General features: G+C 34.9%; 1 protein-coding gene across 1 annotated transcript; it reads right to left on the bottom strand.

Moving 5' to 3' along the window:
• Positions 1-310: 310 nt before the first annotated feature.
• LOC111507641 (aldo-keto reductase family 1 member B1) lies at positions 311-14,464 on the bottom strand. Its single transcript, XM_023162988.2, has 5 exons — positions 14,306-14,464; positions 8,024-8,377; positions 4,350-4,597; positions 795-1,055; positions 311-523 (listed from the first exon to the last, which is right to left on the bottom strand). Exons 1-5 carry the CDS (start codon positions 14,372-14,374, stop codon positions 487-489), a joined length of 969 nt encoding a protein of 322 aa, XP_023018756.2. The 5' UTR covers positions 14,375-14,464; the 3' UTR covers positions 311-486.
• Positions 14,465-14,978: the final 514 nt, after the last annotated feature.

Here is a 14,978-nt window from a genome sequence, read left to right as displayed (position 1 = left end):
TGACTAGCTGCACTAAACTATACTGGTCTTTTGATTCAGTCAACAGAAATGGAGCAACGCTTACCACCACCAATTGAATGAAACCAGAGATTCAAAACGTTTGGAAGTAGCAAATATTGTGAGGCCAACCCAAGCACTTCCTCCGTTAGCTCATCGTCTTTGATATTGTTCACCCCAGTCGTAAACGAAACGTAAGGCATACAAACCTGCAGACCACGATCAACAAATCCGGAACAGTTTTGACAAATCCTAATTCCATTTATTCATTTCTTTCCGGATACCTGATCTTTTAACAATCTTTAGAGAAATCTGTACCTTCAACATTTATTCATTTTGATAATAAATATATATTTGCGAATACATTAAACAACAAGTACAAAATATATTAATATGCTCTTTACTGGTGAGGAAACATCTTTAGGTGCCATACTTTGATTGATATTTTAGTGCTCTTCTGTTGGTATTATTGATTGATAATCAGTGCTTTTATTTTTTGAACGGCCATTCTGGGTGATCTTTTAAACTGAAACAAAAAATGCAGAGAGTAATTATTGTCAATAATAGCTAGAAGAAGACACGAATATTCATTATAAGTGTCCGCATTTTTACAAACTTGAGTTTCGACCAGTTTTGAAAAAAATTTTGCATTTTTGAATTTTGTTCGAATCAACTGTGGATTTAACTTGCCAATAAAAATGTATAAAACTATCACGAGGACCGTTCAATGCAGAAAATAACAAAATTTATAAGAAAGTAATAAAAAACTTTTCATTATTTTGATGGAAGATACAAACCTTTCCAAGAAAGTAAAGTCGCAAACTCGTCCTGGTTCTCCTAGATCAAGTTTTTCCAGTTTCTTCATGTCGTCAGTATCAAGATTGAAATCAAAAACCTGGAAATTTTCCCTGATTCTGGACGGAGTTACACTTTTTGGTATAGGTATGATATCCTTCTCTATTAAGTACCTCAATGCTATCTGAGCGCTACTCTTTTTATGCTTTTCAGCAATTTGTTTGACTGTTGGGTTAGTGAAGACGTTTGGTAGTTCTTTGGGCCTGAAAATATATAATTTCAAATTAATAATTGATATTTGCATATATATTGTGTTAGGAATCACACGTTAAAAGGTAAGACCTCGTTAATCCTTAGCTCGCACAAGTTTCGACTTCTGAGGGTTGTCGTTCGTAGGGGTGCGACAGCTGGTTAACGGAAAAACAGATTTTAAACAGACAGATATATATATATATATATATATATATATATATATATATATATATATAATCTTGAGATGGCAATTAAGGATCACTGTTTGGAACCTTTAGTGGTGTTGTAATGAATATTACTGGAGTTGTTTCCAACACCAAACCGTTATTCTAACACCTCGACACGTGTTTCGATCACCAAGTGATCATTTTCAAGAGGAAGATCAAAAAGTTTCATACAGATTCATTTCGGTATTTCAAATCAGTTTGTATCATATTAGACAATGGAAATCCGAACTGATGAAATGCACCAAGAAACATTGTCAACTACCTTCAAAAAAACCTTTGATCTTCAGTTGGGATCAGTTGAAGAAAATGATTTGTTATTTGGGACAATGTAACAGCAAGAAAATATTTCGATCATAGTGGGCAAAACTGTAATGAAACAGAGGCGTCATATTTCTGAAAAAAAGCAATGAGTTGATTCTTCTTTGGAGGCGTATACTTTTCTTCGGAAAAGTTACATATGGAAGGCATGATGATTCAGTGGAATGTTGCCTTAAAGTCATTGAAATTATCTTTACAGTAGTCTTTATTTTCTGCATTATTCGTCGTCGACATTCTTTAATTCGCATATTTTAGGCATCACATATTTTAGGGATCACAAACTATGTAGGTCAATCAATTTATATTATTATTCTTTTGATCAAGTGCTATAGAAGATGTGGTATAATATGAAAAAGAGCACTTGGCACGCACGAATTGAACTTGAGCTAAACTGAAACAATGTCAAATTGATACATTTTAGCTTGAGAGAGAAATTGGTTTACCGATAATTGCTTTTGGATGATAGAAATACTATGCTCAGAGGAACGTTTTGGAGATTTGAACCTCAGATCTCCAAACCTAACCTAACGAACATAGTTCATTTTTGATTATTCTTCCTTCATATCGTAGACATGGCCGCATATAAAAGCGATAATTTATTTCAGGATAGTAAAATGAGATATATGCGACGTATAGTGGTTGCTCATCGTTTTGAGGTTCAACTCAGTACACCTCGAACTTCACTCTTTCATTTGGAAAACTGCGTTTATTTGGAATAAACTCTCTGAGAACATTTTTTCAAGAGGTTTCATTCTCCAGCGATTCAAATCCAATGTGAATCGCTACTTCCGCATAGGAACCGCTCCTAGAGAGCCTTAAAGATTTTTTGTAGTGCTTGTGTTTGTCCTTGAAAGAAGGTGACACGTGGTTACTAACAGGGAGATCAAAATCCTCAACTAATAGAGGTATAGAGATGAGGTCTCTGTAAAAAGTGGAAAAGGAAGATGGTGAACAGAATAATAACCGAAACATCCGGGCACTACCAACAGGCAGATGAGGCAAGTATAGTTGAAAGTGCCTACGAAGTGCGTGCAACGTACATTTGGTGTCAGAAGTGGAATAATTAGGTGAAAACGAGGAGTGTCGATGAAGGGGATGGAAGAACTTAGGAATAAAAACACGCGAAAAAGAGGAAGATGATTAGATTAGAAGATGAAAAGTATTTCAGGAAACAAAGGAGGAATTTGAAAAAGTAGTCAATACGAAGCTTGAGGGGATTGGAAGGATTTTGGGATTGAAAAGATGATGGAGTCGGAAGGACTCGAACTTTGAATCGGATTCATGGAAGGAAATGATGACTCAGTTGGACTGGACGTGAATAATTTCAATTCAATTTTGTCAATGAAAAAATAAGTAAAAATATATTTTCATTTTACAATTTTATTGAAAAAAAAAGTTGATAATGACGTAGATAATGTACCTACTGAAAACTAAAAAAATAATTCGGAAGGTCCTAGGTAGCAATCATCACACCACTCTCCACAGCAATCTACAGTATTGATCAGATGAAAAATAAAACAAAATCGTTGAGCGTAGCGTAACCTGAATAAATATGTAAATACTACGCCATAATTCCATAATTTTTTCATCTAATCAATACAGGAGGAGTAGTTTTCAATACATTATCACCTCAATCATAATTTTCGATGGGGGCGAACTGAAATGGTACCAATAACACTTATGAATCAGACTAACAAATATTATAGAAGAAAATAAAAGTCGGGTTGATATGAAACCTGAAATAGCAAATGTTTCGTATGCTACTGCGGCCGACTTCATCGGTGATATGTCGGTTAACTGCGAGAACGAAGTCTTTGCAACGAAGTCTCAGCAGCGATTGACTGTTGAGCTACGTTTCACTAGTGTGGGAATGACAGTGGGGATGGTGGGGGGTGATAGTTTGACGATGGTGGTGGAGGTGATGGTGGCGTATCCATGCGAATGCTCAGCCGTAACTCCAGCCGTGAAAGCCTATGTTCTCATAATATCCACCATAATCAGTAAATGCAATAAAATTGTTTTTTTTGATACTGACACTCAATGAATTAAAACCTAACCAGTTGAAAATCATTTTGATGCCAATTTCAACCTGAGTCTATACTTCTTCCCACGATTTTCCAACAAGAGTGATAGTTTTATCATCAGCAAATGAAGTTATTTCACCATTGAAATTTGGAAGATGTTGTTCATATATAGGAGAAATAAGATAGGTCCCAATACATGTCTTTGTTGTACGCCCTGGGTAACTACTAATGGGTCGCGAAGGGAGTTTTTTACCTTGACAATTTGTGTTCTATTCATCGAATTGTCCTCAAATATTTTCAAAGCAACACCCCTCACACCAGCTAGACATTGAAGAAAAAAAAATTATTGCAAAATAGTATAACTATATTTTTGAGACATTCTTCGAACATTTTAGAAAAATTATTAATCATAGTCGTGGGTCGAAAGTTTGTTACTGATTTTATATTTTATCGCCAGACTTAAAAATCGGTATTGTGATTGAGAAAGATTTAGGTATTTTAGCAACAGTGAATATTGAATTCAAAATGTGGCATATGGGTTCTATTGAGTACATGCGAAGCTTTTTGATAAGGAACACAAATATCATATGGGGACCAGAAGTTTTATTTTAAATCGGAAATGACATCGATCAACTCGTTTCTTGTTATCGGGTGCAGGAATATTGAGTTGGTGATATCATTTCGGATTCATATCACCATTATCGTCATTAGTACTATTTAATATTATAAAACTCACTCTATCCCAAATACTCCTATGAAATTGTTGTATTGCGGCGAAGCCAACGGTGAGTATGCTACGACAGCAATTTTCTTCAAATGACAGTAGTTCACGAGGTCGGGTTGTTGCAGATAAATTTGGAGTTCTACTTGCAGGCATGCTGGTTCAATTCTGCAGTTATTCCAGATTTTCTCAATTTGCCTCTCATTGAAATTCGATACTCCGATTGATTTCGTTTTACCAGCATTTACCTGTTCTTCCATTTTCTGAAATGAGGAATGGCCATGATTCAGATTTCAAAATTCGCCAAAATTAATGTTAATCAACCTAATGTTATATGCGGATTTTTAAAACTCATCATAAGTTAACGTTCACCATATGAAGAGTGACCGATCAAATGAATGCTTAACTTATCCAACAATGAGTTCAACTTTCAGAAAGTACATTAGTGAACCTCAAAAAATCTTTTTCTTTTCTTCGCAATAGTCTAATTCAGGGGTCTCCAAACTACGGCCCGCGGACCAAATCCGGCCCGCCAGTGTCATCAATCCGGCCCGCGACAGCCAAGGATTTACTGTCATCAATCTGGCCCGCGACAGCCAATGATTACCTAATTGGTGTTACTATTGCTGTGATAAGTTGAAGAAGAAAACACAGAATGATAATTACTCGGTTTTATTTAATTGCAAGGTAAAACTTAACGACAGAAATGATGACAAAGAAAACTTAACTTAAGTATCTAAGTTTAAGCATATTATTAACTAAGAAATAATTGAAATGAATCACAGTAAAACAAAAACACTAATGAGATTTATGTACCTAATTGTGATTTTCCACCGACAATACTTTGTAGTTGTGGATCAATTTTACTTGTACCAATTATCAAAAGAGATTCAAGATGCTCATCGGTTAATTGAGATCTGTAAACATTCTTTGTGTACTTCATCTTGGAAAACGTTTTCTCACACAAGTAAGTAGTACCAAAAACAGAAAACAACCCACGAGCAAATTTATGCAAATTATCAAATTGTTCCAGTGGAAGACTCTTATAAAATTCCAACAAATATGAATTTTGATATTTGTTCTTAAGCATATCACTGCACCGTAAATCAATAATTTCCATATGGACTTCCGGAGCCAGGGTTTCAATGTCAGAATCGAAAGGATTTTGAAAAAATCGAGTATCAAAATTTATTTTCAAAGCACTCAAAGTTTCGATTGTAAAATTGACGGGAAATTCAGTCTCTGTAGTGTGGCTGAATATTTCACTTGTTTCAAAATGTGTGAAACATTTTTCACGTAATTGCGATTAAAATAGTATTATTTTCTGCCTGAAGGATTTGATATTGGTGTATAAATCAGGAAGAAGCTGATTTTCTCCTTGTAATCTCAAATTCAGTTCGTTCATATTATTCGTCAAATCGACATAGAAGGCTAACTTCCACATCCATTCACTATTTTCTAAATCGGCAAAAGGGCGCTGCTTCTCATTTTGAAAAATTTCGATCTCGAAGTTCAAAAAAGCGCTTAAGGACTTTTCCGCAACTAAGCCAGCGTACCGCAGTATGATATGGTAAATCATTTTCTCTAATATGTTGAATACACTCGCGGAATTGTCGGTGATTCAGTCTAGTGGATCTGATGAAGTTAACAACTGATATGACTGGTTTTAGACATATCCAAACATTTTCCGCACAAGGACTGTTGATGAATGATACAATGTAAGACTAATGGTTTCGAACCACCATCATTTTCTACAGCCTTTGACACAAGTGCAACCACTCCTTTATTTTTACCATACATATTTTTGCCTCCATCAGTTGTTATAGATTCCAAATTTCTCCATCGAAGGTTCTTTTTATTAATGACATTTTCAACTCCCTTGAAAATATCGGCTCCAGTTGTCGTGCCGTGAATACTGTCAATATCAAGAAGTTCTTCATACACTTCATAGCTTTTATCTACTCCGCGAATAAAAATTAACACCTGAGCAGTATCTGACATATCCGTTGACTCATACAATGCTAGAGTAAACCACTCGTGATGTCCATTTTTCTCAGACAGTTGAGATATTTTCTGCGATGTCTTGCACCCTCCGAGCCACGGTATTTGCTGACAAACTGACACTTAAATAAATTTACCTTTTCGAGGCGTATTTCTTCGGCTACTGCAATCGAGCATTCTTTTATTATTTCTTCATCGTTTTCCGATTTCAAGAGCCACACGAAAGCTGGCGCGAGTTGTAGACTCTTGTTCAGTATTCGCTTTGGTAAACAAAGATTGCTGCGATTTGAGTCCGCGTTTCAAAGCTTCAAATTTTTCCTTTCGCAAACTTCCTGTATACTTGGAGTAACTTTGAAGATGTTTCGATTCATAGTGTCGTTTAATGTTATAGTCTTTGAGAACAGCTATGGTTTCATTACAAATTAAACATAGCGCCTTATTACTGGACTCAATCACAAAATACTGAAAGTTCCATTTTTCTTGGAACGTTCTGCATTCACTGTCGATTTTTCGCTTCTTTTCCATACTAACAAATCACACATAAAAACAATAATTCAAATCAAAATACTTTTATTGATGGGTGTTACTTTATTTCACAATAGACAGTTTCGCTTCCTTCGCCTTTCCTACGCAGACTAACTCGCAGTTGCGCCGCTAGCCTTTTTATATGCAATTATTACTGCCATCTCGAGGTGATCGGAATAAACTAGCTAGAACCAGAACTTTCTCGAACCAACGCGGTAATTCCAAATATTTAATTACGCCTAATGCCGCCTAGCGGGTAACTGAAAAAGATAGTACATAGTACCACTACTCGCCACTAGATGTCGTTAAGTGTCACATTACACAATAATAATTGAAATGCAAAAAAAGCGTAAGTTTGCTCAGGTCACGCACTTTGCGACTATCCTAGTCTAGAAATATAGTTAAGGGCAGAAATTGGCCCTTGGAACAAACTGAAAAAATCATTATGGCCCGAAGGCTTCAAAGTTTGGAGACCCCTGGTCTAATTGAATGCGTACAATTATAAAAGGCGTATTCCTGCTCAAATTGAAAAAATCTCGATCGCGTACACTTTTGACGGATTTTTTCCACAGATTTGAGATTTTAAATTTTTTCACATAACGTTATTGAAAACTGACCTAACCTAACCTAATTTAGCCTACAAAGTTGAGGAGAAAAGGTTCTTATCAAAAACTAATCTATAATCTAACCTAGCCTATGAAGTTGAAGGGCACTACTGTGGACTAACTTAAGTTACGCAAATGAACATGATCCGGTGTGGAGATTAGCCCTACCTGCATCACACCAGTCATTAAACTTTTCATGAAATGGTCTCTAACATTCAACAAATTATTGTTGATTGATATTGCTCGGGTAGAGGCAATAATGTGTTTCTTCTAAGTAAAACGTTTCGTACAAGTTTGGGTTACCTCTAAATCTATTCCATAAAACTTATTTCATAATCATAATATAATTTCATATAATAAATCATAATATTTTTTGAAAATTATTTCATGAAGACATAATTGATGGTACTTTTATCTAATTCTAGAAAATTTGATGTCATTTAATGGTATGGCAGAAAACTAATCATTTCATGGGTATTTTTGTTTCGAATTGATTCGTAGATTTCGTTTACAGACAAATACCTTACCGAAATTTTCATTGATATCATTATTACTTACTTTCCAGATCGCGATGTGGTCTGACTTTTCCGGTTTGCGGTGATCGAATTGACCGTTTTCATTATATTGTGTCCCTACAGGAAAGTGAATGAGGTACAAGTCCACATAATCCAAACCCAAATTCTTCAATGATTTATCCATGAACATTTCCACCCTGTCTTCGTGTACACCATATAATGGTAGCTTTGTGGTGATAAATAAATCTTCTCTCTTGAGTTTTCCTGAAGTGAACCATTTTTTCAAAACTCCCCCGATAATTTCTTCATTTTGATAAACAAAGGCAGTGTCAATGTGGCGATATCCACATTCTAGGGCTGTATCTAAAGCGGTCTCCAATTCCGGTGCATTTGTACACTAAAACACATGTGAATGTCCTGGTTTAACATCGTAAAAAATGTATTAAACGAAAAAGAGCATTTCATTACACTCTTGGATGAAATTTCAGCAATGTTATGAACGGTGTATAACCAACCTTGGTATTCATGTAATTACGAAAATATAGCTTGGCCCAGGCTAGTCGATTTTGTCGGGGCTGGACGTGAGTAGGGAAAATATGTTTTTTTTACAGTCGAAATAGATGGAAAAAAGTAAGCTTTGGTGCGCCAGCTGAACGGATTCAACAGGGAAGGGATGGAGAAATAGCCAAAAAGTCAACAACGATGCTCCAAGGTTGAAATTTATATTGAATTGATATATAGAAAGAAATATTTACAAACTTCACTACCAACTGATGTATAACAACTTCAAAATTGATTTTCATATATTATTTGGAACGAACTAATATAGAAAAAAGCAGGCAAATATATGTATCAAGTTTAAAGACCTATTACTTAATGCTGAAACAAACGTTTCGAGTAAAGATATCATTACGCGGCTGTAGGCCGTTTTGATTACGATATTACTACTGGGGAACTCTTATCACGGAACTATATTAAATCAAAATATTCCACTATTAAACTGACACAGATAGATCATTACATAAATTGAAAGTGAGGGAACAAATGAGTAGTGGAAAGTAACTGTCTGAATCTTAATATATCCAAAACCTACTTTTCGATTAACTAATTAGATTAAACAATTAAACTCGATAAGTATTACCCCCGTCAACAGCTGTCTTAGGTGCACAGAGGAAAGGTAAATACTTAAACTATCCTGTACTTTTTGAGGAATGAACTGTAGATTTCAGTACCTAATCAGACTGCTCCAAAATATATAATCAATATTAGGGCTTTTACTCAAGGGATATTATCATTTTTGATTTTTTTTTATACTTGCTACGATTCTCCGTTGGTACTTTCTAGAATGTCTCCTCGTATCTCAAAGAACGATGTGTCTTCTGGTCTTTCGAGTTGCCCGATATTTGTTGAATTGTGCAAATCAATTTTATATTCGATTTTTGAAAAATTCAGATCTATCAATTGGGATATTTTGGTTTATACAGTTATCGTATAAACCATGACTGAATCTGTGTTCAGTTCCTAATTTATGGACTGTGTCCGAAAGATACCTGTTACTTTCCTCGATTACTTTTTTCTCGATGTCGAACATTTGCTTAGGAGATACGTGACCAGTATACAGACCAAATAAATATAGTTTGAAAAACTAAAAAACACGCTTTTGAAGAACATTGAATTGAAAAGTTGAAAATATATTTTTAAATAAGCCTAAAATAATAACGAACGAAAAACACTAGCATCATTGAGCTTATTTAAGAGAATATTTTTACTTTTTAGTTCGATGTTCTTTAAAAGCATGTTTTTTAGTCTTTTTAAAATATATTTATTTAATCTAAACTTTGGGATCAATCAGCCGTATATTGTTTATAAAAATGACCATTCATATTTTCCGATTCCGGAGAGGGAGCCTGAAAATCAGCTACCAAGAGGCAGCAGGCGCGAAAAGGAGGGTTACAATAAGGCAGCAAGCGCACGTGTTAATAAAAATAAAAAAAATACTTTTTTCAAATGAAGAAATACATGTAAAGTGAGTTCGAATTATGTCAAGGAGGTTACGTACAGCACCATCTTCCCGCGAATAGATCAAGCAATAATGTCGATATATCAAGGAAGTTACGTACAGCGCCATCTGCCCGCGAATAGATCAAGTAGTAATATCGATATATCAAGAAGGTTACGTACAGTGCTATCTGCCCGCGAATATATCAAGCAAGGAGAGTTACAAACAAACAAACATACATACATACAGGTGAAGCTGATAAAAGCGTGTTAAAAATTAAGCCTATCAAACCAGGTGTTTCTTCACTCATGAATAGTACGAGCAAATTGGAGTTTGTACCGAATATACAGTACGGACGTAAATTGTCCTCTTCCTCCTAACTTTCAAAGGGGACAGGAGATCAAAAAAATTGTTCACCAAAAAAGTCATCATAGTTACTTCCGCTCGTCGCCAGGAAGGAGAGGTATTTCAATTCCCTATTCAATACGTTTCATTTGTACTACACACATACATTGTGAAATGAAAGATATTATTCATAGGAATGCTATACAATATGATAAATGAAAGAGTATTGATATTTATTTTTTCCTACTTTCAATGGAAGTTTTCAACATTTTTTGTGCAACAATAGATGATGTCTCCTAAATATGTTCTTTTTTCAATTCATATGCCCATGCTATGCCTATATACAGATTTGGTTACAGATAGACAAAATTTATATAAACGATATTTCCGATTTTCGAATTTTTGTATACTCCAGATCTGAAAGTATTCCACAATATGTCCTGTTTGGATTACTCTCTGTTTATACAGAAAGACTTTAACATTTTCACGGAATATTGCAAAAATAATGCGCTCTACTCAATCCTCGACAAGTATCAACGTATTACCTTCAGCTGGAATAATCCTTCAAACTAGATTACACATAGGAAGAGCATAATTTACCTACTCGTTTGCAGCGAAGTAAAATATTTAGGAATTATTTCAATTCGAAAATGATGTTTCATAATTTTTACATGTTTTTCATACTATGAGTTACTGATGGATAGATGTTATCTATAGTATTATTTGCACATGATTCTATTGAAATAGGTGACATCATTTTTATCAAGTTATCTGTGATTATTGAGTAAATTAAATTATCTTTAAAGGTTGACTTATCTACAAATTTTACGCCAATGATGGATTTGTACTAAATACTTTAAAAAAATCAAAATTTTATATTCATTATAAATATATCATAACCAAGGAATTAGAATAAAAGGGAAGTTCTAGGAGTAATTCGTCTATGAACGTTTTATGTCACTCAGCTGTGAATTGGACATATAGTATTATGTAAAATAAATTCGTAGTGGATATCTGCTCGATTAGATTATTTCATTTCGAAAGATATCCAATCAACATATTATATTATATAGAGTGAGTTTTGAATATTTTTTGTCTGAAACTATACAGGGTGTTTCCTAACTACAGTTATATGAAATAATGAGGCGCTTATTTTGCCCGAACTAGATTGAAATTATCAGGTTCAGTGTCTTCTCAGTGGGCACCATAGCCAACAATATACAACTTTTTCGTCGCCTGTGTTTTCTTCATATCTAGCTTCATTTTCGAGAAAGAAAAATTGAAGTCACTTTGCATGTCATGAACACCTGTTTTGCAGACCAGCTGACAGTGATAGTGTTGTCATATCATTGAAAGTCAGAGTTGTGAATGAGCTGTGATTCCTTCACTAATACCGAAATGGCTGACATGCACCTTATTTATGGATTAGCAAATGGAAATATGGAAGAAGCATGGTTAATTTACCAGGAAAGATATCTTAACAGAGTAAGTTCATGTGCTGAAACATTTAGAACGCAACATGCAAGATTATCTGAAACTGGGGAGTTTTAATAAAAATGCAGGTGGTGGAAGACCAGAAACTGTAACAACGCCCGAACTAGAAGATGCTATACTTGATGGGATAGAAGAAGATCCTTCAATTAGTACAAGGAATTTGTGCAGCTGGAAGTCAGCCCAAAAACTACACGGCCAGTTCAACAAAGAAAATTTTTACACCCATATCACATACAGCGAGTCCAAGCTCTATTGCCTTGGAATTTTCACCCAAGATTAATGTTTTGCAGTTGGTTGATTCATGACACACAATAATAATTTTTTATCAAATATTTTATCCACGGACGAATCAAATTTTTCACGAAATGCTATTATGAACTTTCACAATGACCATTTTTGTAAGAGGCAACATGTGGTTATGCATGACGATGCTTCAGCTCATGTTAGAACGCTAACATGAGCTGAAGCGCTCATGTTAGCGTTCTTGCTCGTCAGCATCTGGACATCACCTACCTTAATGGCTGGATTGGACGTGCAGGACCTCAAAAATGGCCAGCTTGCAGTCCTGATATGAATCCTCTAAATTTCTATTTATGAAGTCATCTGAAGGCTCTTGTTTGTATAACCCCTCTAGTAGATGTGAATGAATTGAGGAATCGCATGTTTGACAATTGTCAATATCGTAAGTACCTAATACTCCAGGTATTTTCGAACGTGTCAGATAATCAATGACAAATCGATTGCAGTCGTGTATTCTTGCTCATTTACCTTGAGGTCGAAATTGTTTATTATTTACTTTTGGATTTTATTTTATATTGTCCATGGATACTTTTTAGAAGTGATTTTTTTCTCGAAAACGAAGCTTTTTATATGAAGAAAACACAAGCGACGAAAATGTTGTATATATAGTTGCTTGATTTAAAAAATAAAAAACAACAAAAAAGTCAGAGGCGTTTTTTTTTCTCAATATTTTTGGCTGTGGTACCCTCTGAGACGACACTGGAACTAATAATTTCAATCTAGTTCGGGCAAAATAAGCGCCTTATTACTTCAAATAACTGTAGCAAATTTCAACCAAATCGGTGTAAGAATATTTATAATATTTCATAAATACCGTGTCTTTTTAAAACTTCAATGCCCTGTATCTCAAAAACTAAGCAACTTCGAACACATCTTCATATGAACATTTCTTCTTAAAACGACCTAACAAACACTCTGTATTTTTCGTTCGTAAATTCTTTGAATACAGACAAAAATGCTAATTACCCGAAAACGGGTAATCCGATTTCCAAAAATAAAAATGATACCTTTCTACGTAAATTTTGTCCAACCTCGATATTTTGTCCTGTTCAGTAGTTGAGAGGGGGAGGCTATTTATATCCGCGTGTAATGTCAATATTATAGCTGGTTTCAGCCCCCTTGTTTTTCCTCAGATTCTTTTAACAAGTATTAGGGTTACTTCTCCTTTTATTTCAATCCTTTCTGTTAAAATCTGTTTTTCTATTAACCAGCTGTCCCCCCTCTAAACTCGAAACTTGTGCGAGCTAAGGATTAACGAGGTCTTACCTTTCAAAGTGTGATTCCTAAGACGGGTTGGACGATAGGAAGTGAAAATCGCTAGTCCGGCCTTGCGGTTCGAACCACCAGTTTGCACTGAGTGAGTGGAATAAACCACCCACGTCAACCCATCAGGCTACCATCTCACCGAACAATTTATGATCTACTATCTCTCTCATATGAAAGGCATTAATATTTTTGCAGCACCTAACATTCAATACATAGGCAGTGAACTTTATATACATGGATTTATTTTTTTCATTTCTGTAATCAATTCTACTGATTCAACTTCCGTCTTGAAACAATGGAAGGAATGTACGCTCTTTCTCGATAGTTGTAGTCAAGGACAAATGACTTGTTTTAATGTTGGTCTGTAATTATGGACTCACTTTTTACCGAAGTAGTAATTCAACAGGATCATTAGATTATTAAGAGGAAATAACCCTCAAATTGTGGAAAGTTATCTATATTTTGAAGAGTCCATATGGAGAATGAAAAAATATCGCCATCGATTATCACTATAACTAGTAAAATAATTACGTGATAACATACCGATAACTACAGTGCTACCTTCAAAAATAGGTGTTTAAATACAATATTCACCCACTCAATTTAAATTCTTCAAAAATGAACACTTCTATTTTCATTGGGAATAATGATTTATCAGTGGCTCAGAAGTTGTCGTGACATTCTTTACACTGCAGTTGATTTCACTATCCATGATATAAATTAAACAATTTTCACAAACATTTTTCATTTCTAGGCACGCAAACACCGTAGCTTCCTCGGTAGAAATGAATTCGTAATTGTTTAATTATCATCAACCAACCTTCCTCCAGAAAAAATATTGGATCTCTAAACTAGTTAACTGATAACTGTGTTATGAATTTTCATCAAGTAATTCCATTCATGAATTGATTTAGTTCTCACCTGCCAAGTTCCCAATCCGATTGCCGGTATTTTCAACCCGTTTAACATACTTTTCATTGGTACACTCATCTTTCTCGCTTCAAATCTGCGGCCAAACAACTAACTGATCACTGAAATCTACTATTGAAATACATCATAACCGTATTAATATAAGTACACTCGAATAGTCGATGTTGCCAAACGTTTCGATTTCTTGGCATTCTAAGAACACCTTTAGTTTTGCTTCAAAGTAGAATTTGAATATGGAATGTGCTGAATATTTGCCTAACACTAACGAATTATTAAAGTATTATGATTAGTAATTTTCATTTTCAATATCTGTTAAACTTGGCAATGTGCTCAAGTTTAACAGATATTGAAAATGTTAGGCTCTTATGAGGAATACTTTATTGTGAGATTTTCATAGAAACAGTTCACGAAATCGCAACACGTGCTTCACTATACAATAGCTTCTGCGGGAGCAATCCTGCGGAACTATATGGTAGCTTTCTCAGGAACACGTGCTACTTAGACTAGATTGTCGGGGAGCTAGCCCATGGCCTGATTCACTGCGACCTTTTCAGATCTATTGTGATGCTCCTTGGTTGTTAGAGCTCATTGTCTAGCTTGATCTCTTTGATGAGACTCCATAGCTTTGACACTGACCCTTCATAAAGCTGGCAGCCTCTGGTTT

Source organism: Leptinotarsa decemlineata, unplaced genomic scaffold (genome assembly GCF_025532065.1).
Source record: "Leptinotarsa decemlineata unplaced genomic scaffold, Ldec_3_MD MMD2_tig00000008_RagTag_RagTag, whole genome shotgun sequence".
Classification (NCBI taxonomy): domain Eukaryota; kingdom Metazoa; phylum Arthropoda; class Insecta; order Coleoptera; family Chrysomelidae; genus Leptinotarsa; species Leptinotarsa decemlineata.
The sequence above is the reverse complement of the archived record's forward strand: the minus strand, read 5'-3'. Positions and strand labels throughout refer to the sequence as shown.

Coding starts and splice junctions, on each gene's coding strand:
- LOC111507641 (XM_023162988.2), bottom strand. CDS start 14,374: ATGAGTGTACCAATGAAAAGTATGTTAAACGGGTTGAAAATACCGGCA. Junction 8,378..14,305: donor TCGGATTGGGAACTTGGCAG/GTGAGAACTAAA, acceptor CATGTGTTTTAG/TGTACAAATGCACCGGAATT. Junction 524..794: donor GACTTTACTTTCTTGGAAAG/GTTTGTATCTTC, acceptor TTTTTGTTTCAG/TTTAAAAGATCACCCAGAAT.